The sequence below is a fragment of the Oryzias latipes genome, chromosome 22, assembly GCF_002234675.1.
Source record: "Oryzias latipes chromosome 22, ASM223467v1".
Taxonomy (NCBI): Eukaryota; Metazoa; Chordata; class Actinopteri; order Beloniformes; family Adrianichthyidae; genus Oryzias; species Oryzias latipes.
Window position 1 is genome coordinate 12491984 of NC_019880.2, and position 26102 is coordinate 12518085.

At 38.8% G+C, this 26102-nt stretch overlaps 2 protein-coding genes across 3 annotated transcripts; one reads left to right on the forward strand and one right to left on the reverse strand.

Moving 5' to 3' along the window:
• Nucleotides 1-12: 12 nt before the first annotated feature.
• ubr1 (ubiquitin protein ligase E3 component n-recognin 1) lies at nucleotides 13-19059 on the forward strand. The gene is made up of 47 exons (XM_004082560.4): nucleotides 13-151; nucleotides 3040-3299; nucleotides 3865-3943; nucleotides 4144-4254; nucleotides 5229-5356; nucleotides 5443-5581; nucleotides 5652-5714; nucleotides 5793-5916; nucleotides 7145-7252; nucleotides 7355-7443; nucleotides 7520-7618; nucleotides 8014-8171; nucleotides 8256-8355; nucleotides 8430-8558; nucleotides 9232-9412; nucleotides 9494-9546; nucleotides 9712-9822; nucleotides 9928-9993; nucleotides 10077-10178; nucleotides 10276-10339; nucleotides 10421-10545; nucleotides 10625-10677; nucleotides 10761-10863; nucleotides 10939-10987; nucleotides 11069-11223; nucleotides 11326-11425; nucleotides 11517-11620; nucleotides 11705-11785; nucleotides 11907-12088; nucleotides 12176-12384; nucleotides 12467-12563; nucleotides 12685-12837; nucleotides 12930-13030; nucleotides 13114-13204; nucleotides 13286-13434; nucleotides 13515-13570; nucleotides 13655-13751; nucleotides 14534-14601; nucleotides 14887-15034; nucleotides 15142-15229; nucleotides 15770-15906; nucleotides 15992-16100; nucleotides 16623-16679; nucleotides 16785-16862; nucleotides 16958-17128; nucleotides 17233-17334; nucleotides 17942-19059. The coding sequence occupies exons 1-47, from the start codon at nucleotides 107-109 to the stop codon at nucleotides 18081-18083; spliced, it is 5214 nt and encodes a 1737-aa protein (XP_004082608.1). The 5' UTR covers nucleotides 13-106; the 3' UTR covers nucleotides 18084-19059.
• A 1601-nt stretch (nucleotides 19060-20660) lies between these two features.
• On the reverse strand, nucleotides 20661-23757 carry LOC101158810 (photoreceptor outer segment membrane glycoprotein 2-like). 2 transcript variants are annotated; one of them, XM_004082300.4, is made up of 4 exons: nucleotides 23309-23757; nucleotides 22232-22913; nucleotides 21543-21789; nucleotides 20661-21428 (listed from the first exon to the last, which is right to left on the reverse strand). In XM_004082300.4, exons 2-4 carry the CDS (start codon nucleotides 22810-22812, stop codon nucleotides 21156-21158), a joined length of 1101 nt encoding a protein of 366 aa, XP_004082348.1. In that variant the 5' UTR covers nucleotides 22813-22913; nucleotides 23309-23757; the 3' UTR covers nucleotides 20661-21155. The 2 variants fall into 2 exon arrangements, with proteins under 2 accessions (XP_004082348.1, XP_011488676.1); XM_011490374.3 differs by having other exon boundaries at nucleotides 22232-23024.
• Between the last annotated feature and the right edge of the window lie 2345 nt (nucleotides 23758-26102).

Sequence of the window (26102 nt, forward strand, 5' to 3'; positions counted from 1 at the left end):
TTAGCGCCCTCTATGGATCATTTTGGAGTACAACCTCGCTCCGTTCCAACAACCGAAAGGATATTGGTCACACAGGAAACCCCCCTCCTTTTTCGGCAAATGAAATATGGCAGAGAGTAAGAAACACCTTGACGGACTGGAGCTCAGTAAGGTATGGCGTTGCAAATTAAAAACTGACAGTTATTACCGAGATTCGGATATTTGACACGTACGCGTGGGGTTATAAAATGCTACACAGAAAACGGGCTCAACGCGCAGTGACGGTCCTAAAGCTAGCAGGCAGAAGCTGGAAACGGCTAACCGCTTTACTAGCTTAGAGATGCTACAAAACAGGTTTATTTTTCGGTATTGTTTAGCATCAGCGATTTGAATCTTCGTCAGAAACGCGATCTGTTTGCAGATGTGTAGGTCAATCTGATATTTTAGTACTTAGTTTTGTCCAAAACCCCGTTTTACGAGTTTTAAACACTGAGCATCAGTCCTGTTTTTTTGAAGAATTTAGTGAAAAAAAGTTGTATCTTTCGAAAAATGAATGTGAAACTGAACATTTATTACGAACCATAATTTTATCGTTTAAATTTTCACAATGATCCTGCCAACTATTTACATCCCGATTTGTTGAGCTAATCTTCCTTCACACTAACTTATCATTGGACTTTTATTATAAAGTTTATTATATCCTAAAAGGAAAGCAGATTTGGAGAATTCAGTAACAATGTTCTAGCTTTTCTATATACACATGATCATATGTTGTCTGTAGTTCAAGGCACTAAAGACTAGAAAGTAGGGGTGTAACGTTAAATTTTAACCATGATTTGATTCATATCATTATATTTTTTAGTTGCTGATATGATTCATAGGTGATATTGGTTCATTTTGAACGATACGATTTATAGACTGAAAATCGATTCAGGACATTTTAGCCAAAAAATCAACCAGTGTGTGACTCGGTGATAAATACCTGGGTACTGTAGAGCAGGTGAAGGATTCTCCTGCAAGAATGTGTAAATTAAATAAATAATAAAGTGTGAATTAAATATGTGTACAAGCAAACAAGTGAACAGGGATTAATGGCAAATCCATTGACATTTTAGTTTCCTAAAGTTCAGCCCACAACAAAATAATCTAAACAGAACATTATTAGAACATTCTACCACACTTTATGGTCACATGTCTTTGTAAAAAGTGTTTCCACACATTGGACTGTAATTATGGATTGATCCTTTTTTGCAGCCATCACATGTGTGTTGTCCTCTGTGATGACACCGATTCATATTTATGTTGTTGTGAAATAAACTTACCGTGCCTCAATCCAGATGGTATTCACTAATATCAGCTCTAATCGATTCATTTTGAAACAATTTTATAATAGTAAAGGTCGATGCAATTATCAATTTGCCTCGGACAGATTGATCTGGTTGGATTATATCTATAAGAAACATAATAATGCTGCCTTTGAAGTTAATGTTTGGATATGTTCTCTTATGGTGAATTCCTCCAGCATTTTTTTAAGATCCCCCACTTAGATCTGTTATCTCTTTTAAAAGTGCATCATCCTTTCTACATTTTTTTTGATAATAAATCATTCTGTTTTTCAATAATAAGTTGTGGATTCGGCACTTTGGAAACATTCAACTGTCTAGCAATGACCTTTTGCGTCATTCTGTCCCCTCTTCCATGCACACTACTGTCAGTGATCATCTTCTGGACAACTGTCTAGTCTGCTGGCTTTCAACATCAGTTTGTGGCCCACTGATGACGGCGCATTTAGAGACCCAAATCTCTGCAGAGGATTTGAATATTTGTCTTAAATGTGGAGTAATATGAGTCTAGAACATTGACCTTTTTACAGCTTTCAGTCTTAGAGGAATTTTTTTTTAATCTTTTCATAAAAAAGCAACTTATGATGGTTATTGTTAGTTTTAGCATAAGATAACACGGACCAATCAGCTTTTTCTTTTTCTTCCAGGAAAAACGTTAGCCTCTTTTTGACCATTTGAGAGGAAATGAAAAAATAATCAGTTTCAGTTTAGTAACTTCAGTGTAGGCCTAGACAATATACCGCAAATTTATCGTTATCGCAATATCCAGCTCTGCAATATGCATATCGCAAAAGACGGCGAATATCGCAATAAATCGCAAACCCAAAATGTGTTAAAACAATCTTCTAGCAGCTTGAAGCATTTAACGAATCAAATAAATCCCTTTATGCTTTGACCAATCAGATGGACGCCTTCCCATTGTTGACCAATCAGATGGAGGCCTATTATGTTAACCCTGGTCCTGACGAGCCTCAACCCTGCCTGTTTTCCAGCTCTCCTTAACCAGCTTGCTGTTGATTGGCTGACTCAAGTGATTTCACATCCTGATTGACTGAACACACCTGACTTTGGTTATCATTATCGAGCAGTCTAGGGAGAATTGGAAAACAGACAGGGTTGAGGCTCTTGAGGACCAGGGTTAGCCACCCTGACGTTTGTCCCCCATGTCGATGAGGGTCATTTGGAGTATAATTTTTAAACTGTTGCAATGAAATGGGAATGATGTTTTTGTTTATTTTTCTATTTGTTTATTTACCGCAAATTTATCGTTATCGCAATATTGATCACTAATATCGCATATCGCAAGTTTTCCTCATATCGTGCAGCCCTACTTCAGTGTTTAAAAAAAAAGATAATTTATACTTTTCAGTGTTTTTTTTTACTTTCTAACAGTTTTAGGTCTTTGAGCAACAAGCGACAGTCAAAAAATGTTTTCTTGTTTGATCAAATATGTGTTTGCTTTGTCATTTTGGTGTTAAACAATGAAAACAATGTTTAGCGTATTTATTCTACCACTGCTCCGGTGTAAATTCTAGTTCAAATTCATCATTGCTTGATCTTATTCGTCAAAATACTGCAGTGTATCGAAAACCCAACAGGTTTTTGTCAAGCATCATGAAAGATAATTTGTTTAGTAGTCGTGACTAATTTCTGCGTTTTTCTGCATTTATTGTCTGTAAAATGAGAAAAAAGGTAACTTGAAATGTTTTTCTCCCAGGAATGGCAGCAGGCTTCAGACTGCAGAGCCGAGCTGCTCGGTTACCTGAAGGAGCAGGTGCCACAGATCTTTTGTCTGAGGAAGGAGTACAGCCCCCAGGAGGAAGAGGAGCTCCTGCAAAGTCGGCTCCTCCATCCTCTGGAGTGCTTCCTCTTTGGAGAGGATCCTCAGCAGGGCCTGGAGAAGCTCAAGCAGGGCAGCACCTCCTCCCAGCTCTGTGGCCGTGTGTTCAAAGAGGGAGAGACCGTCTACTCTTGCAGGTCAGAACGGAGGACCTGGTGGTCTGTAATAGATACATGAAACCTCAAACGTTTGGAGGAATTTGTTAAAACTGTTGCATCTATTGACTATTTAGACTCCTTTTGGTTAAATTCCAAAATCTATTAGACCCTGTCCTTAAACTTGTGCAGTTTTTAGCATTAAATATACGATTAAAACAAACATATTTCATTCTAAAGTGGTAAAGTCTCAAATTAAGAAGGCAATTGTTAAACTGGGAAACAATAAATAATTATCAGTGTATTTCAGTGATATTAGTTTGGCCTCTGGTGGTTTGATTTGAGGAGAATCCTGTTACGTTTCGGTCAGGCTGAGTTCTAAAAGTGAATAATTGATAGGTTGGGATTTTGTGCCAATGTTGAGTCATGCTGCAGAATGTGCTGTCTTATTCAGTGACGCTGAAGAAATTTTAAGTATTTAGAGCTGGCATATTAAGATTATAGAAATGTGTGCATAAAAGTGTGTTCTTTTAACGTAAAATAATAAGTAAAATCAGCTGAAAATCAGATAAATTATGTTGGCAATAAACATTTTTTTTGTGTTTAGGGACTGTGCAATAGACCCCACATGTGTCTTGTGCATGGACTGTTTTCAGGATAGCGTGCACAAAAGTCATCGTTACAAGGTTTGTGTTTTCTTTATTTCCTGTCAAATAGATGTGTGGGATACAAAAGTATAAATGTACTCATTTTCTATGAATTTCTATAACTAATCCCACATATTGGTGTGGTTGTCATCACGAAAACGTTGCAAAATGTTAGTGTAGTTAACTTGTGTCACCCATTAATTCATCTTTAGTGACTGACGATGCATTTTATATCCCAGATGCACGCATCCTCGGGGGGCGGATTCTGTGATTGTGGGGATGTGGAAGCCTGGAAGATCGGCCCTTGTTGCTCCAAACATGACCCAGGAGCAGCCACTGCCATGGTAACGGTAAGTTATGTAAGCAAGGGGGAAGACGGATGTAGGAGGAGTGTTCCTGTCCCATTCTGTGTCAGTGAACCCCAGAATGCTTATTTACCCATCTTGGTCCTGGATGCTGCTCATCTGGCCGTAACTGGATGAAACGAAACAGATGCTGTATTGCACTGATAGAGGAAATAAAGTAGAATGCCCGTTGAGAATTTGAATGATTATGTGAAAAAGAAAATAGGTATGAGCATAACACTTTGTCAACATAAAAACTACCACCTTGTGCAAGGTTGACTTGCATTTACAGCTTCTGAAGGCTGTTTGTGTGTCTCTGCAGATGCTAGACCCTTCTTTGCTGATTGGTGATGTTTAGGCTCATTGATAAGATAACGCTCTGGGCTTTCGGCAGACCTGGAGCTCGACAGCTCCCTGCCTGTTTCCATAAACAACAGGTGGTCCTGTTGACATTCGCGGCCTCAGTCTGACATGTTCTGTTTTTGCCACACAGGATTCAGTTTTGTGTTTTAACTCATTCAATGGTTTAAACATGCGGAGTATCTGCTACAAACGGCTCAAATCACCAAGTTTTGCTTCCCAAACCTCTTGTATCTGCACACACTGTAAAGCTGGAGAGAAGATACTTTTTTGATTTGTCTTTGTGCTTATTTTGTCTTATATTTGCTTTTTTTGTGTCCAAACTGTTTGAAATGGCTGTAACAACCAAGCTTTATTAAAAAAAAGTTTTGTATAGCAAAGAAATTCCCACTTATCAATCTATACCAGCTGTTTTTCATTATTTATCATTTTCATTAACTGTTTATGAAACAGGAAATGAGACGTTGTTTTAAGGACACAAAGACATTTGATCATACTAATTCTTTGCTGAAGATTGTTTGTGGATCAAACTGTGGAGACAGAGTTCCACTGGGAATTTTAGTGTGATATGGAAGATTCCAGAGGAACAAATAAACAACTTTTTCAACCCTTTTCTGCAGGATGAATGGGTTCTTGAGCCAGACTTATGCGAGCGAGTTAAGAAACTGTTCCGAGTTCTGCTGCGCTACCTCACAGACTTCTTGGTGTGGGAGGAGAACTTTGAGCTTTCAGCTGAACTTCAGCCTGGGTATGGTGGTGCCAGATTTGATGACAGTACACTCATATGGCAAATATTTGGTTTAGCTTGAATGTGCCTGTTTTTCTTTCTTAAAGGACTAAAGAAAATGCGTATTACTGCGTGCTCTACAATGATGAACACCACTCGTATGACCATGTGATCTACACCCTCCAACGCTCTGTTAACTGCAACCAGGATGAAGCCAAAACACACACAACACTTATTGACAAGGAGGTATTTTGTTGTTTTTTTACTGTCACTGTCTATGTTATAAATGAAAGCTCACTGTAGTTTATTACTTCAGGGGCGGCGGGCTGTAAAGCGGGGAACCCTTCGTTCTTGCCAGCAAGCCAAAGATCTCATCAAAGTAAACCCATTTCTATGAATGCTTCCTTTTTACACCATGATCTCACAAAATACAAACCTTTCCTTTTCTGAATTTCAGTCCAACTCGGAGCACATCTCCCTGCAGCCGCTGCGGGTGGAGATCCTTCATGCAGTAGTGATGGCTCATCAAACGTTTGCAATCCGCCTCGGCTCCTGGTTCCAGAAGATCATCGGCTACTCAGGTGCAGTAGCCATTCCTGCTAAAGCAGTATTAGAAGGAAAACAGGTGGTGGTTCTATTCCTATGGTGCACAAACTGATATGTCTACCAATCTTAAGAGAACACGATACAGGAAGAAAAAGGTCTGCACATCTGAGTGTGTTGAAATGTTTGCATGTCTGACCTGTGCTAGGGGCAAAGGATTGGAGTACAAACATTTTGCCTTGTTTTATCTGATACACTATAAACAAAGAAAAACGGCCAGAAATGAAGATTGGAGGAAGAAATGTGCAGCAGACACGGCATTTAAAAAAACACATCTCAAAATCCTTAAAAGACTTAAACTAGGTTATAAATACTGTAACAATAATTGATGTCATTTTCTCAAAAATAAATAATTCATTGAGTTTTAATATGTTTTGATAAATTATGTAACAAGAAACTTTGATACCCTTGTTGGTGGTAGAGTTAGGACTTTGATCTTGTCATAAATGTATTCCAAATCAGTTTAAAAGCCGAACTCTAAACCACTGATGTTTTGGGGACTTTTTTCTCCGAAACTACTCTTAAAAATTTTCATCAAGAAAACAACACCACCACCACCAAAACAAAATCATAAAAATGTTACTGTGTATTATTATATATTGATTAGAGCAGGGCCTTGAGGCCTCGGGGCCTCTGGGCCGTTGTCCTACATGTTTACCAACTCACCTGCCATTGAAGCTCCTTATTGGCTAAACACAGCTGATCCAGGGAATCAATGCTGCACAATATGAGGAAAACATGCAATGTGCGATATTAATGATCAATATTGTGAAGACGGTATGACTTATGATACATGAACAAATAGCAAAACAACTAAAACATCATTTTCATTTCACTGCATCAGTTTTATTCAAATAAAAGTCAACATAAATTATACAGGAAGTTATCTCAGTAAGTAAGAAGTTGTAAATCAGGGAAACACACCAGAGAACAATCATCTAGCTTTCTGGTAGGACTGGCCAAAACTAATATGTTAATGAAGAACAACGTAGGCAGCTTTTTTAAAAACATAATGGTTTCTCTGTCTATGCATGTGTGTATTGATCGTGCATTATGCCGTCTTTTGCAATATTGCACAAGCTGATATCCCAACTCCAATACATTTTTTATTTATTTTGCAAGCCCAGTTGGTTTTCTTTGGTGTTGGTGCCGTTTTTCCCCCAGCTTTTTTGCCTCTTATACTCATCTGTACTCTGTTTTGTGCAGTGGGCTTCAGACAGGTCTTCTGCCAGGTGGCACTTGAACCAAACGCAGACAGAGATCGGCCTTGTCTCATCAGTAGACTGATGTTGCACGATGCCAAAATGTACAAAGGTATGCAACCACAAGAGGAATTTTCGGTTATACTGATAAATCAATAAATTGTATTTGTTTATATAACACTATCCTAAAAAGATGTTTCCTTATTTCTGGAAGGAGCTCGCAAGATTGTACACGAGCTGATTTTCTGCAGTATGCTAATGGATACAGAATTCAAGAAGCTCTTTGCAATAGAGTTCACAAAGGTGAGAAACCTTAAAAGAATAACAATTTTGATTGGTTTTATTTACAGTAAAAGTATGATTTTTGTCTTGTATTCAGTACTACAAGCAGCTGCAAAAGGACTTTATCGTTGATGATCATGAGAGGAGTATATCCATCACAGCTCTGTCTGTTCAGATCTTCACAGTTCCCACACTTGTGAGTTTGTTTTCCTTTTTTCTGATTGATTGTTTAAAGATTGTTTGAGCAAAACATATTTAAAGTGAATTTTAAAGTTGTGCAGTAAAGAATCACTTATCAGTCACCATGTAAACCATTTATCAAGGATCTTTACGTTTTTTTTTGGAGCTTGTTTCACATAAGAGAACTATGAAAATGATGGCTAAATATATATTTTTCCAAACTATTGTTAAATCTTTTTTCAGTTTATCTTAACGGTAAGAAAAAATCATCAAAAGATACGCTATGTTGTAATATGTTAAAAGATTTTGTTCATAATTGTAGATTTAATACTCAGGACAGAAAAATAAGGATTTAAAAACATTTATTTCCTTATGGTGTAAGTATTTTTTCAATAATTTTTTCTTCTGTAGGCCAGACAACTGATGGAAGAGTGCAATGTCATTAGAGTGATCGTTGATACCATCATGTACCTGCTGCAAGAGCATCTTGATGACAACAACCGCTTTTACTTTCTGGGCTACAATTCAGACAAGTTTGCTCGCATCCAGATTATCTTCCACGACCTCAGGTAATGCATATATTTTTAATGAAATTCTTGGTTTTATTCGTAAGTCCCGCCCCTTTTTGAGTACGTTTGCTCTTTGTCTCTAAGGTACGTTCTGATCAGCAAACCTTCAGTATGGACCCATCAGTTACGAAGACAGTTTGTGGAGGGATTCAGAGTCTTTCTCGGGCTTCTTAAATGCATGCAGGTACCAGAATTACTTTACCGTGCTTAACTAAATCTCTAAAAGTAGCCCCTTTTAAAAGAGTTTTTTATTTTTAGGGTATGGAGGAGGTGAAGCGGCAGCTTAGTCAGCACATTGCAGTGGAACCAGAGTGGGAAGCTGGTTTTACTCTTCAGATCCAGATGCGCCACATTCTTTCCATGTTCCAGGACTGGTGTGCATCGGATGTAAGAATCTCCACACTTAACAGACGTCATAGTACAAATAATTCTCTTTGCTGCACGATATAAGAAAAACTTATGATGTTAGTAATGCAATGACAATATAACTTGTGATTTATGAACAATGGCAAAACAAGAGTCAACTTAAATTATACTCCAAATGACCTTCGTCTACATAGGAGGCAAACATTCAACATAATACTTCAAGATTGTTTTAGCACAGGTAACCATTCATTGAGATTTTCTGCATTTTTCACGATATGTATATTGCCAAGCTTGAAATTGCGATAACGATAATTTTTTTATTTTTTTGTATGCAGGCCTACTCTTTGGGTTTATTGATAGCAAAAGAATAATTGAAGTCAGCTATTAGGAAAACAGTTAAATAATGCTGTTGGTCACAAAAAGTAAGACACAGAACTTATTCAAAGTGAAGTGTCACTAAAAGAATGTTTTAGTTTGAGGAGAGAAAAGAGGATCTTCCCAATTGAATGCTAATCTTTATTAGATTCACAGAAAAAAAGAGGTTTAATCAGTTTAAGATGTTCAAAACTAACTTAAACCACAAAGACGACTTTTAAATGTGTATTTGATGCATTCCTGCTTTTTCTTAAAAAATGACCGACTTAATGGATGAATGCAGCGCTCCTCAAGTCTTTTCTAACCCGTTCCCTCTTAGGAGGAGATCTTGCTGCTTGCGTTTAAGGAGTGCCACACAGTTTTGACCCGATGTGACAACCAGCCCTTCCGTAAGGAGGCGATAGACTTCTACATGTGCAAACACATCCTCCATGTTCAACCGTACAAAGTTTCCCAGGATCCTGTCAGCATCCACCTTCCCATCTCCAGGCTTTTTGCTGGTAGGAGAACTAACGATCCATAAAGTATGGATTTCTAAGCATCATGTGCAACTTATGAACTTAGTATTTTGTGATTCTTAGGCCTGTACGTACTTCTGTGTGGGACAGGAGTGATCGAGCATCTGGATAATCCTGTAAGTGACAACAAATATTCACATTTCTTAGAATTTAATTTTTGCTTGTTTTTAGTGATCTACCGCTGTAAGTTAATCAAATAGAGAATATATTTTATGCTTTAAGATGCTTAAAAATTTGGAGTTTTGAACATTTGTTCTGGGTTTCTTATGGGTCTGCTGCAGGAAAGCTATGACTTCACTCAGCTTGCAGAGCATCCTCTGCGCTGCATCGTGCTGGCTGCTCAAGTCTCTGCTGAAATGTGGCGGAGAAATGGATTGTCACTCGTCAGCCAGGTAAGCCATGTGTTTTGGGAAGCACAAACCCTTTTAAATGACTATTCTGCATTATTTCTTACGTGACATTTAAAAAAAAAAGATGAATCTGCATTGCATGAACAGGTCTACTACTATCAGGACGTCAAATGCAGGGATGAGATGTATGATAAAGATATCATCATGCTCCAGGTGGGTGAAAATGAGACATTATCAGATTTTTAGTTCCTATTGTTGAACATTTGTGGCAATAACACGGACTCCGTACTGTTCAGATTGCCGCATCTAAAATGGATCCAAACCACTTTCTCATGCTGGTCTTGTTGAGATTTGAACTGTTTGAATACTTTAATGGATGTTGCTCAAGTAAAGATCAGGTAAGTGGTACTTGGAAAATCAATGATAACATATAAAAAAAAAACTTTGCTGTCAAATAAAGGGATTTTCACTACTAAAATGAGGTTTTCTTTTTAGGACCAGTTGATGCAGTGGAACCGTTTGACAGAGGAGATGCTCTACCTCTTAATCGTTATCATTGGTACGGTCTCCAGTTATTCTGATCAGTTTATTATGTTTGTAATAATAAATAATGGAAGCCTCTTTGCGTCTCTGTGTCCAGGTGAGCGCTACGTTCCTGGGATCAGTCGAGTGACCAAAGAGGAAGTGACCATGAGAGAAGTTATCCACCTGCTGTGTATTGAGCCCATGGCACATAGCAGCCTGGTTAAAAGCTTACCAGAGAATGTAAGATGTTTAAAAGCTGCACTTTAGATTAAGCTTCAAGCATTTCAAAAAGGAGCTAAATAAAATGATTTCTAACTAGGAAAACTATGAAACTGGTCTGGAGGCCGTCATCTCCAAAGTTGCCACATTCAAGTAGGTTCATGTTGAAAGAATGAGTAATTTTGCAAATAATCTATAAATGGGTTTAAATCTTAATGTGTTGTTTCTGTTTGTAGAAAGCCTGGAGTGTCTGGTCACGGGCGGTATGAAGTTAAAAAAGACCGGCTCATAGAATTCAACCCTTTCTTCTATCATTACTCAAAATCCCAGCATAGTAAGGTACAGAACATTGCTAATCCAAATGGATGTTTTTCTGGAAAAAGGAACATTTCCCTCATCATTCATTCGTTTTAGGCTGAAGAGTCTCAAAAGAAGAGGAAAGCTAAAGAAGGCAGCGAGAAAGGTGACTTATCATTTGAGTTCAATGGCTCAAGTGCTGCACTTTGCTATGTTTCAGCTGTACTAACATTTTGTTTGTTCTTAGCTCTGCCTCCCCCAGTGCCTCCAGCCTTTTGTCCAGATTTCTCAAACATCGTGCGCCTTCTCAGCTGTGACATTATCGTCCACATCCTGAGGCACGTCCTGCAGAGAGCTGCAGAGGAGCAGCCCACCCACTGGACAGAAGCCATGATCCAGAGGGTACACACGTTGTTACTTTACACAACCAACCGTCTAAATCTAAAAATGATGTTTTTGCCTCGTTGTAGCTGGAATGGAAAAATGAACACTTTCCTCTTTCAGGCCCTCCACCTGATCGGCCAGGCATTGCTGGAAGAGAAAACGCAGCTTGAGGCGTGTACTGTGGAGGAGGTGACATTTGATTTCAGCTTGAAAGCCAGATGTGAGCAGCAACAGTCACCGTTATCAATAAAGACCAAAACTGATCTTAACTCCATGAGCTGTTTGTGACTCAGGTCTGTTCTGTTTGGCAGTGATTGGCTCAGAACAGGACAAGTCAGTGTTCTATTTGTTGTCCAAGATCAAGACTCTGCCTTCCATTGATGCTCAAAAAGACATGATCATGTGGCTTCTACAGGTATGGATCAGTCCAGTGTGAGATATTTACATGATGATATGAATGTTCAGATTTGATGCTATGTTTTGTGTCTCTTTCTTCTAGATGTTTGACATAATCAAGTGCCTTAGAGAGAAATCCAGCCCAACTGTATCAATGGCCACCGAAAGCGCCAAGCCAGAAGAGGTAGAAAAATAAAAACAACTCAGGAAAAATTGGCTAAAAAAGCAAATATGAGATAGAACATATAAGCATGTATCAGAAAAGAGTCCTAACAGGTCTATTATTGTTTCTTTGAATGATCCAGAGCGCACAGGACAAAGAGAAAGCTGAGCGGAAGAGGAAGGCGGAAGCAGCTAAGCTACATCGAAAGAGAATCATGGCCCAGATGTCAGCAATGCAGAAGAACTTCATTGAGTCAAACAAGATGCTGTATGACAACATGCCTGAAAGCGGCATCCAAGGGGAACCGACTCCAGCTGCACAGAGGTAAGCAGAACTAATCAGAAGATTTCCTGACAGTTTTGTAAAGCCTGATACTGATTCTTCTTTTTGTAATGGTTTTGGTTGTTGCAGTTGTGCTGTAAAGCAGAAGGAGCTTTGCATAGCCATCGGGCCTCAAAGAGGCTCCACCCAGGCGGAGCGGGAAGTTCTCACCTGCATTCTTTGCCAAGAGGAGCAGGAGGTTTTACCACACGCTGCTGCCATGGTGCTGACAGTGTGTGTGCAGAGGTCCACAGTGCTGACTCAGTGCAGGGGAAAGATACCGACTATCAAAGCAGATGGTTAGCCTGATTTCGCTAATCATTTTATTTTCACTCCCAGCCTTAGTAAGGGTTAATGATCATTTGATTTTTCCCTTTAAAGGATCGGGGACATATCCCCTCTTTACACCTCCTAACTTGGCCATCGGGACCCACACTGGCAGCTGTGGGCATGTCATGCATGCTACATGTTGGCAGAAGTGAGTAGTTTATAGAAGACCCTTTTCTTTTTTTTAAATCTTTTCCTAAATTTAGTGTCATAGTCATTTGGTTAGTGTACACATTTCATGAATTACTGCATTTTTTTCCCCCTCTTACCAGATATTTTGAGGCAGATCAAAACACAACCAGGAGCCGGCTCCACGCAGAGCTCATCATCGATTTGGAAAATGGAGAGTACTTGTGCCCGCTGTGCAAGTCCCTGTGCAACACTGTGGTTCCCCTCATTCCATTAGAACCACTATCATTTGACTAGTAAGACTAAGAATTAGTAACTTCCACAGAGAGTTCACATGTTAGTAAGTTTACAAATTATTTGATTTTTGTGGTTTGTCTTGTTTGTGCAGTGAGAATGCAGGAATAATTGGACAACATCTGACTCTGCCTCACTGGATCCAGGTCCTCACCTCCAGGATTAAAGGCCTCAAGGCACTCAGTCAGGAAAACGGTAAACAGGCATTAAAAAAAATCAGTGATCCAAAGAAGTAACCTGCATTTTTGAAATTGTAACTTTAAAACGACATCCTATAGATTTGATTGCTGATGGTAGCGGCTCCTCTGGTGTGTATGGAGACAGCCAACCAGACTTCAGATCCATTTTGAGCTTCGGAGTGCAAGAACCGTGAGCAACACACTCGGCTGCTTCTTCACCTGACCCTCTCCTTTCCTCACCTTTTTTGAAATGTTTGCTTTTGGCCCTTAGGAGGAGGTTCTCGGACAGCGTCACTGAGATGCTGGTTGTGTGTGCCACCACAGTCCACAGAGTGGGACTGAGGACAGCACCCAATGAGCTGTGTCCCCTGGTGCCTGTCATGGCCTGGAACACATGTGCCTTCACTATTCACGCAATAGGTACAGGAAGACCTCCATATTTTATTCGTCTTGATGCGTAAAAAGGAGCATTTCTGAAAGTTTGTTTCCTTGTTTTTCAGAAAATGTTTTGCAGGAAGAGGACAAGCCAATATTTGGATCTTTACAAAACAGACAGGTGGGAGATTGGATAGTAATGCTCAATAACAATCAGTTAATAAATTGCAAATATGCGGGCTGTAAATGTGTGTTTGTCTTTTAGCTGGCAGGTCTGAAGGCGATTGTTCAGTTTGCTGCATCACAGAGACTCAAGTGTTCTCAGGCAGTTGTTCAGCGGCACTTCAAGGACATGATGGGTGGTATGTATTCCATAAAAGAATGCTTTTGTGCATGCTCCAAAATTTAGATCAGATAACCTGTCTTCTGTTGAGTAAAGCTAAATGTTTTGCAGTTTATACCAAAGCTTCTCACATCTAATAATTATTTTTGCAGATATTTAGAACCAATTTTGTTGCCTTCCTTCTTGGACTGATTCCAAATTAGTATTTTTTGGTGTTGTTTTTTCTGATTCATTATTTATTCATCGATAATCTTGGTTTTTGGGTATTGTGACATTTTTTCCTCAGAGGTTGCTAAGCTCTGAAGTTTTCTGGGTTGTCTTCGAAAAAGTATCCCGATAATTTTGACCCTTTTGTTGTTGCTGTGGTTTGCTGGGCCCAGCTAAGGTTTAAGACGCTTGGACTCTTGTTTTATTTTACATCTTTTATTTCTCATCATATAATGACTATTATATAGTAGATTTAAACTTTAGGACCAGTTGCTGATGAATGGATCTTCTTCATTTTCATGTTGTCATGTCTGTATGAAAGTTTACTTGTCTAACAGCAAAATACTTCCTATTAGAGTGATTCAACAGTAAAATAAATATATTTCTGTTTTTTTAAATTAGTGGTTTTGTTCAATTTCCTTTATAGCTTGTGTTAATCTTTGATATTGTATTATTTAATCTTATTAAACATTTTAAACTGCAGGGAAACAAATATTTTCTTTTTTTTATCAAACTTGGCATAGATATTGATCCTGTTTGACTCTGCTTTGTCTTGACACTTGCCTCTAATCCAGATTTATTTTTTCTCCTCAGTCTTGCTGCCTGCTATGAGCAGAAATAACACACCTTCTATCCTGGAGGTTGACTTCTTCCATCTCCTGGTAAGTCCCTCAACTTTCTCAGACCCTAAAAGTTATCCGTCTGTCATTCAGCTGTGCCAGTGTCTGCTGCAGGCACGTGTGCAGATTACAGGTTTTAGGCAGTCGAGAAGTTAGCTGTAGTCTAACAACTAATATAAATATATTGTTTTCCTGTTCTCTTAGTAATTAATAGTTTATTTTGTTTTTAATTTAAAAGCATATGCAAAGACATGTTTCATCTTTTATTAGGTTTTCTCATGAAACCTTTAGTTACGTAGTTTGAGCTTTGCTTTTCTTCCCCTTCAGGTGGGATTAGTTTTGTCCATGCCCTCCCTGTATCAGGAGGAGGCTGTGGACTTGGAGCCATCTTCTGTGAGCGCCGCCTACAACCACCTGTACATCTTTCATCTGGTTACCATGGCTCACATGCTGCAGGTCCTCCTAACATCCACAGGTACTAGTCCACATAAAAAAGTGTTTTCATGTTTATTTAAATCTGCTAACCCAGTTCAGTCACTAGTATTGGTTTTTATGTGTGCAATTCATTGAATTTCTGTGTAGATTTTCCTCCTGCAGCTGATGGAGAGGAGACAGAGGAAGCACGAGCAGCGGCAGAGTTGTACACTACAGTGTCAAAGCAAACTGGAAGGTACACGTTGTTTGCAGAAAGTTTTAAAAATTAAGAACATCGTGTTTTGAGTTATTGTCTTATTTTGTTAATCAACATTTTTGTACTTTAGTCTTTAACTACTGATACCTGCCTTGATTTGATTCCTGCTTTCTTCTCTTTTATTTTATTTAGTTTAAACTAATCACAGTTTAAACAACATTGTGAAAATGTAAAAGCTACAGGTGAAGCCACTGAACTACCCTTTAAATCAATTTTATTAAAAGTATACTTAATAAACTATACTTTTTGTTACAACACGTTTTAGAAGGTTTCTTATATGACTAAGACCTACAATATTTGCAGCAGAATTTTATTTTTAAACATGAATAATTTTATCTTTTAATCCAGTGTTGTCAGACCTGTTCAGATTTTGCTTCAGATTACAGTGCTGATTCAAAAAGATAAATGTGTGGGGCTGGTTCACTGTATAGACAACCCTCTGGTTTTTGCCTGATTGTTTTTCTATGTTCATTTGATCTCATTAACTCTTTTATATTTCCTTTCTTTCTCTTATTTCAGGCTAATTCCTGATTTATCTGGGAGCTCTGTGGCACAAAGAGTGAAGAAGGGGATCGAGCCTTTCCTGCGTTGTGCTGCTCTCTTCTTCAATTACCTTACAGGAGTACATCCTCCTGAGGAGCTCTTTCAAACTTCTGGTATTTCAACCTGTGATTCCAGAATTATGAAGTGCTGCTCAGTTAACAGCGTATTAATGAATATTGATTTATTTTTTGGTTGCAGTAACCTCCCAAGGACAGATGGAGGCACTCTGTAACTACTTGGCACTTCCTTTCAATGTGTTTCAGCTTTTCCAGGACTACAGAGACACCATTTCTCTATTACTACAAAGGTAGAAGAACCCAGTCATGGGGGAATTTTAAATGCACTTGAAGCAAAAAAGTTTTTATGGTAAAAAATTAGGGCTGCACGATATGAGGAAAACTCACGATTTTAGTGATCAATATTAGTGATCAATATTGCGATGACTATATAACTTGTGGTACATGAACAAATAGCAAAACAAATAAAAACATCATTTCACTGCAACAGTTTAATTTAAAAAAAGAGTAAACATAATTTAAATTATACTCCAAATGACCCTCGTCTACATAGACGGCGAGCGTCTAACATAAATGGTTCCATCCGATTGATCAACAACGGGAAGGGGTCTATCCAATTGGTCAAATACATAAAATAATTTATTTGATTCTCAAATGATTCAAGCTGTAAGATTTCACACATTTTAGGTAACCATCTATCACAATTTTCGGCGTCTTTTGCGATGTGCTTATTGCACAGCTTGATATCGCGATAACGATGAATTTGTGATTTATTGTGCAGGCCTAGTAAAAATGTTCTGTATTCTCATCAGGTGGTGTGGGAGCCCAGCTGTCGCCAAAGCCTTAAAAGGCAAAACCCAGACTGTCAGGTTGATTATTGCTTTTGTATTATTTCCTATTTTTTTTAACCAAAAACATTCTTTTGGTTTTTGATATAAGTGTATATATTTAAAAAAAATCAAAAATTTTCACAGCTATCCCAGAAGAAGGAATCGTTTGATTGATCTTCCTGAGGATTACAGTGTTCTCCTTAACCAAGCCAGCCATTTTCAGTGAGGAAAACACACCTTTCTTAAAAAAAAATTGCTATTCTTCTATGTGTTAACCATATTAACTATTTTTCCCCTTCCCTTTAATTTTCTGACAGGTGTCCAAAATCTACAGACGATGAAAGAAAGCAACCAACTCTGTGCCTTTTTTGTGGGGTGATGCTGTGCTCGCAGAGTTCCTGCTGCCTCAGTCAGCTTGACGGGGAGAAAGTGGGAGCTTGCACTGCTCATGCTGCTACGTGTGGCGCTGGAGTGGGCATGTTCCTCAGGTTGGTCACGAATCAAAGGAGTTTGTTTTTAGTGCTACAGAATCAGAAAATGAAGCAGGTTCTCTCCAGTTCAGCTTTGAATTGAATTGTTGTCTTGTCACCAGAATAAGAGAATGTGAAATTGTCCTGATGGCAAGTAAATCCCGAGGAAGCACGTACCCAGCTCCATACTTAGATGATTACGGGGAGACCGATCCTCATCTTGGGTAAGAATTTAGACCTAAGTTTGTCCTCAAATTCACACTCATGTACAATTTTGTTGGTTTGCCTTCAACTAATTAGAGGAAAAAACCTCTGTACCCTTGAAATAATGTAAAAAAAGAAATGAAAAAATTGTTGCTAACAGATGACAAGATAGTTTTGCTTTAGCTTTATCTACACAGCCCTAAATGTGGTGTTACTGTATTATTGATATACCTGCTTGTGACACCTTAACCTATTTTGTTCATGAAACCTTTATTTGGCTGCTCTGCTGCTTCTACCACAGTGTGTCTTAGATTTGTGCAGGATTCAATCAAATCTTCAGAATATCAAGATCCTGCACAGAAGTGACACCTTTCACAGTTGGAGCAGTTTGCTCATGTGGAGTGAAGCAGCAGTCTCTGTGTTTTTGTTCTCAGTAGTTTGTGTTAAAATTATTTTGTTGAAAGAATTTAACGCCTGATTTTTAAGTCAATTATTTAGCGATAAACATTTCATTCATGTGTTTAGATTTTTCCAGTTTAGCTGATCAGATTATGATTATTATTAATGATATTCAACAGTTTTTGGTCATTTTATAAAACAAATCTTTTGTGTTTTTTCCATTTTCAGAAGGGGCAATCCGTTGCACCTTTGCCCCGAGCGTTACAGGAAGCTGAACCAGCTGTGGCAGCAACACTGCATCCTGGAAGAAATCGCCCGCAGCCTGGAGGTGGTCAACGTTATGTTTCCCTTTGAGTGGCATATGTTGTGATAGTTGCTTCAGCTTTGAAACCGCCAGCAGTGCACAATCTAGTGCTCCCAAAGCACAAATTGACACGCACATATGCATTTAACACTAACACAAGGCTTAAGTAGAGAGGTGAGTTTATGGAACCTGGGAGAGAAAAATGGCAATTTAACCCAAGTCGCCTTGTTTTAATTTATCTGCAGTGAGTTTTTTGCTGGTGTGAAACATTTGGTTTTAAAAAAAATACATCAAATACACGTAAACCTGTTCTGGTTTTTATTATTATTTTTCCCCATTTCTTTAAGCATTTTTTTTAAAATAAGCTATTCTTATTTTGTTCAGCTCATTGCTATATTGGAATGTTCAACCCAAGCATGACCACACATTCTCCAAGCTTTTGTCTCTTCATTGTAAATATGCTCCAAGATACCATTTAGTTTCACCTTCAGCCACGTAGAAAAGTGCATCAACCTATGTAAAGAACTGTATTTTACTATGTACGCAAACAGCTCGCCTATGACAAGCATGTACACCTATTGTAAGCAGTCATTTGTCCACCGTCTCTTAAAAAACAACTAGCCATATTTATATTTAATTCCTTTATAATCTTAAAACCTTAAAGCCACAGTTTACAAGCAAAGGACTGCATCAAACTTTTGAATGGAACTATTTTAAGGCGGTTTCAAATGTTAAATAAATTCAATTAACATGCAACAAATATTTTTTTTTTCTCTTTTATTTTGAATAATCCAATGTCTTTCAGTTTCTCCTCTATTTTTTTCCTATTTCTGGAAAACCAAGTGTGAACATGAAGTTTCTTCCTTTTTATCCTGTTGGACAGTTTTTCCTGACTTCCAGGCTGTAGAAATAAAGGTGCACACCGACCTGCTAACCATGTTTTCCTGTGTGCTGAAGAAACAAACATTTAAGTATTAATGAATTCATGTAAACAAGAAATGCACCGCTGTCAGCAGATTAAAGGAATGATCATTCAAGTGTTTTTTTGTGGTATTTTTATTTTAATTCATTTAACAGCTTTCTTCTCTTCTAGTGAAGGTTGATGTCAGGAGGGATTTCCCCCAAATCATTTCTGATGGTTTCAAAAAATAAAAAACAGAACTTTTAAAAAAAGCCATCTTTCCTGCATTTTCCTAAATTAGCGACATGCGATCTCCCGCTTCCAGTTTGTTCTAGGTTTCTAACTTCGAATCTGAATTATTTATCTCACTAAGCTTCTCAGATGAAATTTGATCAAAATGCCAATGAGGGTTTCCCGCCCCTAACATTCATCCATTCATTCAGTCATCTTCTAAACCCGTTTAGTCCCTTTCGGGGTCACGGCGCTTTCGGAGCCTATCCTGACCATTCGTGGGCGGAGGCAGAGGATATCATGGACAGGTCGCCAGTCTGTCGCAGGGCCACAAATCGCACACCCATGCACACTCACATTCACACCTATGGACGATTTAAAGTTACCAACTAACCTATGAAGTATGTTATTGGATGGTGGGAGGAAGCCGGAGAAAACCCACACATGCACGGGGAGAACATGTAAACCCCCTAAACACACTTCTTCTTTTTCTTGTTCAAACAACAATAATAAAAATTGTTTCAAGTTCTCATTTTGATTCAAGTGTCTCCACATGCAGGAGTCAGGAGTTTTTTTGGCCCCCTTGTTGCAAAACCATATAGGCAACTGTATCATTTGTAAGAAGATGGTTACAGATTTTCAAGACAAGTGTTTAAAAATGCAGATGTTGCATTCAAAAAAATACAGTACAACTTGTGTTGGTGAAAGAGGCCCCATCAGGAGAAAACTACCAGATACAAGTATATAACAATGTTTTGGTGTGAAATTTTTCATTCTAGCTTGATGATAGTTATATTATTTTTTCCTAGAGAGACACTAAGCTTCATATCAGGTGAGAAAATTGACACAAATGAAGGATTAGCATCAACTTTTTTCACTATCAATAAATCATAGCCTGTTTTTGTGGGTTCTCTTAATTTATAGAATAAAATATTCTAAAGGGCTGATGACCTAAGGGCCCATCTACGCATTTTTTCCACAGAGTCTTTGAGTGGCATGTTTGAGTGCCAGTAGATTTGTTTGCCTTTTGATTAAAAAGAAAAAAAAAGTCATCTTAAAATGTTTTTTTTTTTAAATCAAAACTGGACCCCTGTAATTTATGAGCCAGTCCTTTTCCTTATGCCTGTTCAGATTGCTGCTGCTTTGCCTCTTGACCAACATTTCAAAGTGTAAACATATGTCTGGTCCAATCCTTGAGGTTAGAACTCTCCACAGCCAGTTTGAGAAAACATGTCTTAGTGACTAGAATTTTTTTTCCTTTAAATAAGAACTCTTGGATATACCATTTGTCTTAACCCCTTGGCTTTTTTTGTTGTTTATTTTTTTTAAATCTGCCAATCAAGGGGGGCCAAGTTTGGGTCTCCCTGTGCCAGTCCCTAGCCCAGTTAAAATACAGGGTTGTGTCAGGAAGGGCATCCCGGTGTAAAAATCTCTTCCAAACCACCTGTGCGGATCAGTGAAACCTGATTTGCTGTGGCGACCCCTGAAGGGAAATGCCGAAAGGTGAACAACAGCAACAATACAAATCTGCCAATGGGGTAGAATGTTTGACCTATTTCAGACATGCTTACAGGAAATGCTTTTGCAGTGTAGCGGCTCAGAATACACTAATTATGTTTCTTTTATTATTTTTAACATTATGTTTTGGTACAGTTTAGGGTCTGTCCAATTATTTGTATGGAGCACATTTATTCAACTATATGTTTTGTTTAAGTGCTACAAAAATCAAGTTTGAATGTGTGTTGTTGGACTTTGTTCTTGTCTTATTTCCTTTAAAACCCATGACTAAAAGAATTCAGAAAGTTGATTTAGCCTTCAGGTACCTGCAGCTAAAATACAGAGTAATGTGGACCTGCATGACATCTTCATGTTAGTCTCAAACGACAAACCCCAGACTTTGAAGTTGTAATCCACAGATCAGTGACTCATGTTTTAACATTTTGAAACCTTATTTAATTAATTCTGCTAGAAAAGAAAGTTCACTCCATTGTTTATCTTCTGGAAGTTTAACTGGCCTCTTTGATGGTCTTTGGGGGGACGTTGTCTGGCCCATAGTGAGCCTTAGATGTGGATGGGATGTCAATGTTGGGATCTCCATTCTTGGCCGTATCGATGTGGTTGTTCTTGCCAAGGCTCTTAATAATATTCAGATTGATGCGAGCAGTTTCCATGAAGCTGTTTTCTAGGAGCCAGCCGTCGGATTCAGAGTCGGGGTCTCCCTGTCTCAGCACGTTTTCCAGAGAGGTCTGAAGGTATCGAACCCCTGTCAGCACTGAGAGCTGAAAACAGAATGAGAATCCAGATTACACCAGAAAGGATCCCACATCAAGAGTCAAAAAGGTCAAGCATTGATTGTGTTGTAACCTTCATAACAGCAAGTATCAGACGCTCACCTCAAACAGCCAGGTGATGAGGACTGTAAGGCCAATGGACTGCATGATGTTGGTGTAATACTCCAACAGTGCCTGGCGACAGCCTTTCATCCAGAGGTTCAATTCCTCCGTCTGGTGCTCATAGTGGAAGTGAGCAGAGTTGTTGGTGACCTGCTGCTGGATGCATGGCCGCGGAGAGTTGATGTTGCAGCAGCTGAAGGGAACTCCATCCATCAGGTACTTCCCTTCAACATTACTCCTTAATCGACTGGAAAAGCAGGAAAAAACAAGAGTCATTGAGACAGAAATGTCTCTCAAGATCTAAAACCAAATGCAGAGAAAAATGTGACATAAAAGTCAAAGGGGTCTGGATCCAGCTTTTTAAATCTTAAAAATACAAATAACATAAATAATCATGTCTTATAAAACTTCTGTTTGCTGAAATCTTTAGATGGTATGCATTTTGGATTTTTTAACTGTGTGTGGGTAATTATTTTAGTTTTTTTTTCCAGTTTATTACTTCTAAATCTTAGAACCGGATTACCGGTACTACATCATCTATTGTATCACAGAAAGAGATTAGATTTGTCTCAAAGATGCATAGCTGAAAGAAACTAACAAATGTTGTCTCCCCTTGGACTCTTTGTCGTTGTCTTTCTTTGTTTCTTTAAAGCTTCAAACGCCTTTTTCTAATGTCATTGTTTACTTACTCAACCACTTGCTGTTGGGACATGTCCAGGTAGCGGTTGCTTATCCACTGGATCTGAAACCAGTCTTTGTAGCCGCTGTTTCCGCAGCACTGAAACTGTATCTGCAGCAGGTCCACAGTGCGTTTTAGGAAGCACCGTCCTGGTATGTCTGTGTCCTTATAAAACCTCATTGCCTGTGTCAGCCCCAAAGTCAGAGACTCCTCCAGTTCACCACGCATGCTGTAACACATCAGAGCGCCCACCAGCACGCAAAAGGTAAAGAAAAAGGTGCACACTATGTAGGGAAGCATGATCAACTTCCAGCGTAGGAACTTTGTTGTGTCCACACAGTCGTAGCAGATCTTCCCACCAAGGAAATTAATGGCACAAGCGATGAGTCCCACGGCTATTAGCATGTTGGGAACATACTGAATGTCCCTCTCAGCCATTAGCTCCACCCGTTTGTTGATCTCCACTTTAAGGAAGAGTCCCAAGATGAACAGGACGGCCCCTGTAACCACCGAGATCCAGTTAAGGATCCACAAGACCTGAGCCAGTTTGTCCCTCTTGGTCTTTGTGAACTTAACTTTTAAGACTGCCATTGTCTGTCACTTCTCCAGTCATTCCTTTAAATCCAGGGTGGGATTAAAGGTTGGAGACGAATAAAGAAGGGGAATGGAGCAGGTTGTCCTCCATGCTGTACCTGGGATCAAGAGGAAGGGGTTTGGTTGTACATTTCTCTGAAGATCTTTTCATAAGCAGCTTAGTCTGGTCGACATGATTGATATCTTGTGGGCGCTGCATTGTGGATGCACTGTGAGATTGTTGAGGAGAAAGTACAGACATTTGTATAGAAAGGTTTTTTTGTTTTTTTGTTTTTACAGAAGACACTACAAAGACAAAGAAACTGACAGTCTTTAAACAAAGTGCAAGCAGGGGTTTGGGAGTCACATCCTAACTAGATCAAAGAGGTCTGGCCCATTCATTATTTCAACATAATGGACATTTTGTTGAAGCTGAAAATCCACCAGAATGTTTGAGATAAACAAGATTACTGTCAGATTAAAAGTAAATTATTAAAAAAAATGTTGGGCTTACCTCAGCTTTGGCATGCAACATATTTAATGTTTTTCTGATTTTTTCCCCAAAAGACCTTTAGTAATTTGGTTCTAAGGGGAGCAGAGTGGTCATAGAGGCGCTGGTACTAAGGCAGCCACAGCAGCATCAGAGTGAGAACAGTAGCCAAGTCCTGACCCTCCTTCTAATCTCCTTTAATCATTAATCAGTCCTGCGCCCCACAAGGGATTTGGACCCACCTTCTGCCACCTACGCAAATCTGAGCGTCCGTGCACTGCAGTAGTAACGGTGACTGATGCTGGTGTGCATGTGAAGATCATTTCAATATGATGCTTCTTTAGGACAAAAAATAGGAAGACTTTAATTTCTAAAGAGTATCTACCATGTAAACACTTTGAATTATACCCAGCCACAGAAAATAACAAAAAAAACAAAAACAAACTAAAAGCAAGTTTTGAGCTCTGAGGAGCTTAAAACATGGTCTTTACATGTAGTTCTGCCTGCTTTAACTGAAAACATCTCCATAGATTTCTATTAGGAAAGGGGAATTGTGGGTAAAAACACACTGAAAAAGACATGGAAGAAAATGTGTCTCTTTACTGCCCCCTACTGACAGAAATGCTATAACAGCGACCAACTGAAGTAATGATGGTTTTTAGCACAAGAGACTGACAACCTAAAAATATATATATTTAATTAAATTATTTTTGTTTTTGTTTTTTTGTTTACATAAACAAGGAAGAAAATTTTTAGTGGTTCACTGGTATTGAACAGTGAACCACTACAACAAAAATTCATGAGTTCAGAGAGAGGATTTGCAAAGTTTACAACCATAGTTTATTAAATATTCATTTAGGTTTTTACGTCACAAAAAAGGGCTGCATGGTGGTGCCAACAGTGAGAAGGCCCTGGTTGGAATCCCGGTTGGGACCTTTGTGTGAAGTTTGAATGTTCTCCCTGTGCATGTGTGGGTTTTCTCTGGGAACTTTTGTGTGTGCATGAATGTGGGGTCCCGCAATAGACTCAGGCAACCCATTCAGGCTATGCTGTTTCTTTACCCATCATTAGCTGCGATGGCTCCAGCAGCCCTGTGACCCCAAAAAAGGATTCAGCAGGTTTTGGATGGATGGATGGGCACAAATTCTGTTAAAAAGATTGCAACATTACGTTTTTAAAATAAAAGAGGGTAGAGGTTTCTCTGCATTTTTGTTAAAAAAATAAATAAAATCAAAATGCCAAACTACTTTTGGATCATATTTTTTTATTTTGTAGCTTTCCAAATACTTGGAGCCTCTGTGATGTAAAGAATATTACTCAGCAAGGGGAGTTTATTTAGTGAAGAACTGCTTTGATTATTGCAGATGTGACCAGATGTCTGTTTGGAATTTGGGATAAAAAGCCCCTCATTCCTATTAAAGAATAATATGACTGTGCAACAGTCATACATGAAAACATGAATGCATCCAGCAAACCATTGAATGACAGACTAACTGAAAGTAAGATTAAGGGATTAAGATGAAGGAAAGTAGCTTGTGAAAGGAAAGAAGGTTATAAGAGCCTCAGGAGCCAGTCAGCAAATCCAGCACAGACACAACTCACACACCTCATCAATCATATCGGAACCACCGATCATGAACAGTTGTTAAAATGTGTCAAAAATAATTAATTGTTAAAATTATTAATGTTGCAATTGTGGTTCATCTTGCTGTTAGACACCAGATAGCAGGATGAAGGACCCTTCATTTCTTTCTTAGCATCAAAATAACATTTATTATTATTATTATTATTGTTATTATTATTATTACCAAAATAATAATAATAATAAGTGTTACTTATTGGGCACCTTTCTCAAAACTCAGGGTCGCTGAACAGTGATACAAGCACTAAATTAGAAACACAAATGATAAGTTTTAAAAGTTTTAAAAAGTCAAGTGCATTGCAATCACGAAGAGAAGTTTTGAGGCTGGAGATGAAGTGAGGAAGTGAGTCCATCATCACAAAATCAAAAGCATGCAAACTATCACAAAGCACTCCCCAGATTTCCAACCCTCTAGTAAAGCTGTTTGTTTAAAGTGTTCAGAAAGAAAATAACACGCTTCTCTGCAGCATCACACGTCCAAATCTATTCCCACTAAGCACAAAACTGAGGACGCAGTGCAAGCAGAGACTGAAGGGGGATAAACATTTCATTCAAAAAGTTTTAGTTTTAAAAGTGGCCACAGTTGACTGTAATTGTAACAGTTAGAAATAGAGTTTGATCTCACATTAGAAAGAGCAAATCGATTTTTACTGTTTACTGCGCTATTCTTGCTTTAATGCCCAAAGCCAAAAAATGATTAATGGTGTGTAAGTATATATAACACTTTTCTACCTTCCTTGACGCTCCAAAGTGCCTTACAGTCACATTCCCACTCATCCACACCCACTGATGATGGCTCCATTGCCTAACACTGCCAACCTATAACCAACAGGAGCAATGAGGGGTTCAGTGTCTTGCCCAAGGACACTAGCCGCGGTTACATGGGCAGAATATCTTGATCGGATCATGTGTCACATGCGGAGCCAAGGCACAAACTGAACCTGTGATTCACCTGTGTCACTACTGGCAGCTCCACTGCCTTACACTGGTGCCAACCTCAGTCACGAGGAGAAAGGTGGAGTTCAGTGTCTTGCCCAGGTTCCCTTTGGCACATGTGCTGGCAAGATGGAGACCAAACCTGTGATCCTCTGATCCAAGGTCAGTCACTGTTTTTCTGAACCACGGCTGCCCCAGAATAATATCTCCAAACTCTGTCTCTGTTCTTCCCACTAGGTT

What these genes read in the sequence shown, in the direction of transcription:
- LOC101158810 (XM_004082300.4), bottom strand. Translation starts at nt 22,812, where the DNA reads ATGGCAGTCTTAAAAGTTAAGTTCACAAAGACCAAGAGGGACAAACTG. An exon ending in TCCCAACAGCAAGTGGTTGA is followed by an intron (nt 21,790 to 22,231) that starts GTAAGTAAACAA and finishes CTGCTTTTCCAG; the next exon opens with TCGATTAAGGAGTAATGTTG. An exon ending in TCATCACCTGGCTGTTTGAG is followed by an intron (nt 21,429 to 21,542) that starts GTGAGCGTCTGA and finishes TTCTGTTTTCAG; the next exon opens with CTCTCAGTGCTGACAGGGGT.
- ubr1 (XM_004082560.4), top strand. Translation starts at nt 107, where the DNA reads ATGGCAGAGAGTAAGAAACACCTTGACGGACTGGAGCTCAGTAAG. An exon ending in CTTCAAGGACATGATGGGTG is followed by an intron (nt 13,752 to 14,533) that starts GTATGTATTCCA and finishes TTTTCTCCTCAG; the next exon opens with TCTTGCTGCCTGCTATGAGC. An exon ending in GAGACCGATCCTCATCTTGG is followed by an intron (nt 17,335 to 17,941) that starts GTAAGAATTTAG and finishes TTCCATTTTCAG; the next exon opens with AAGGGGCAATCCGTTGCACC.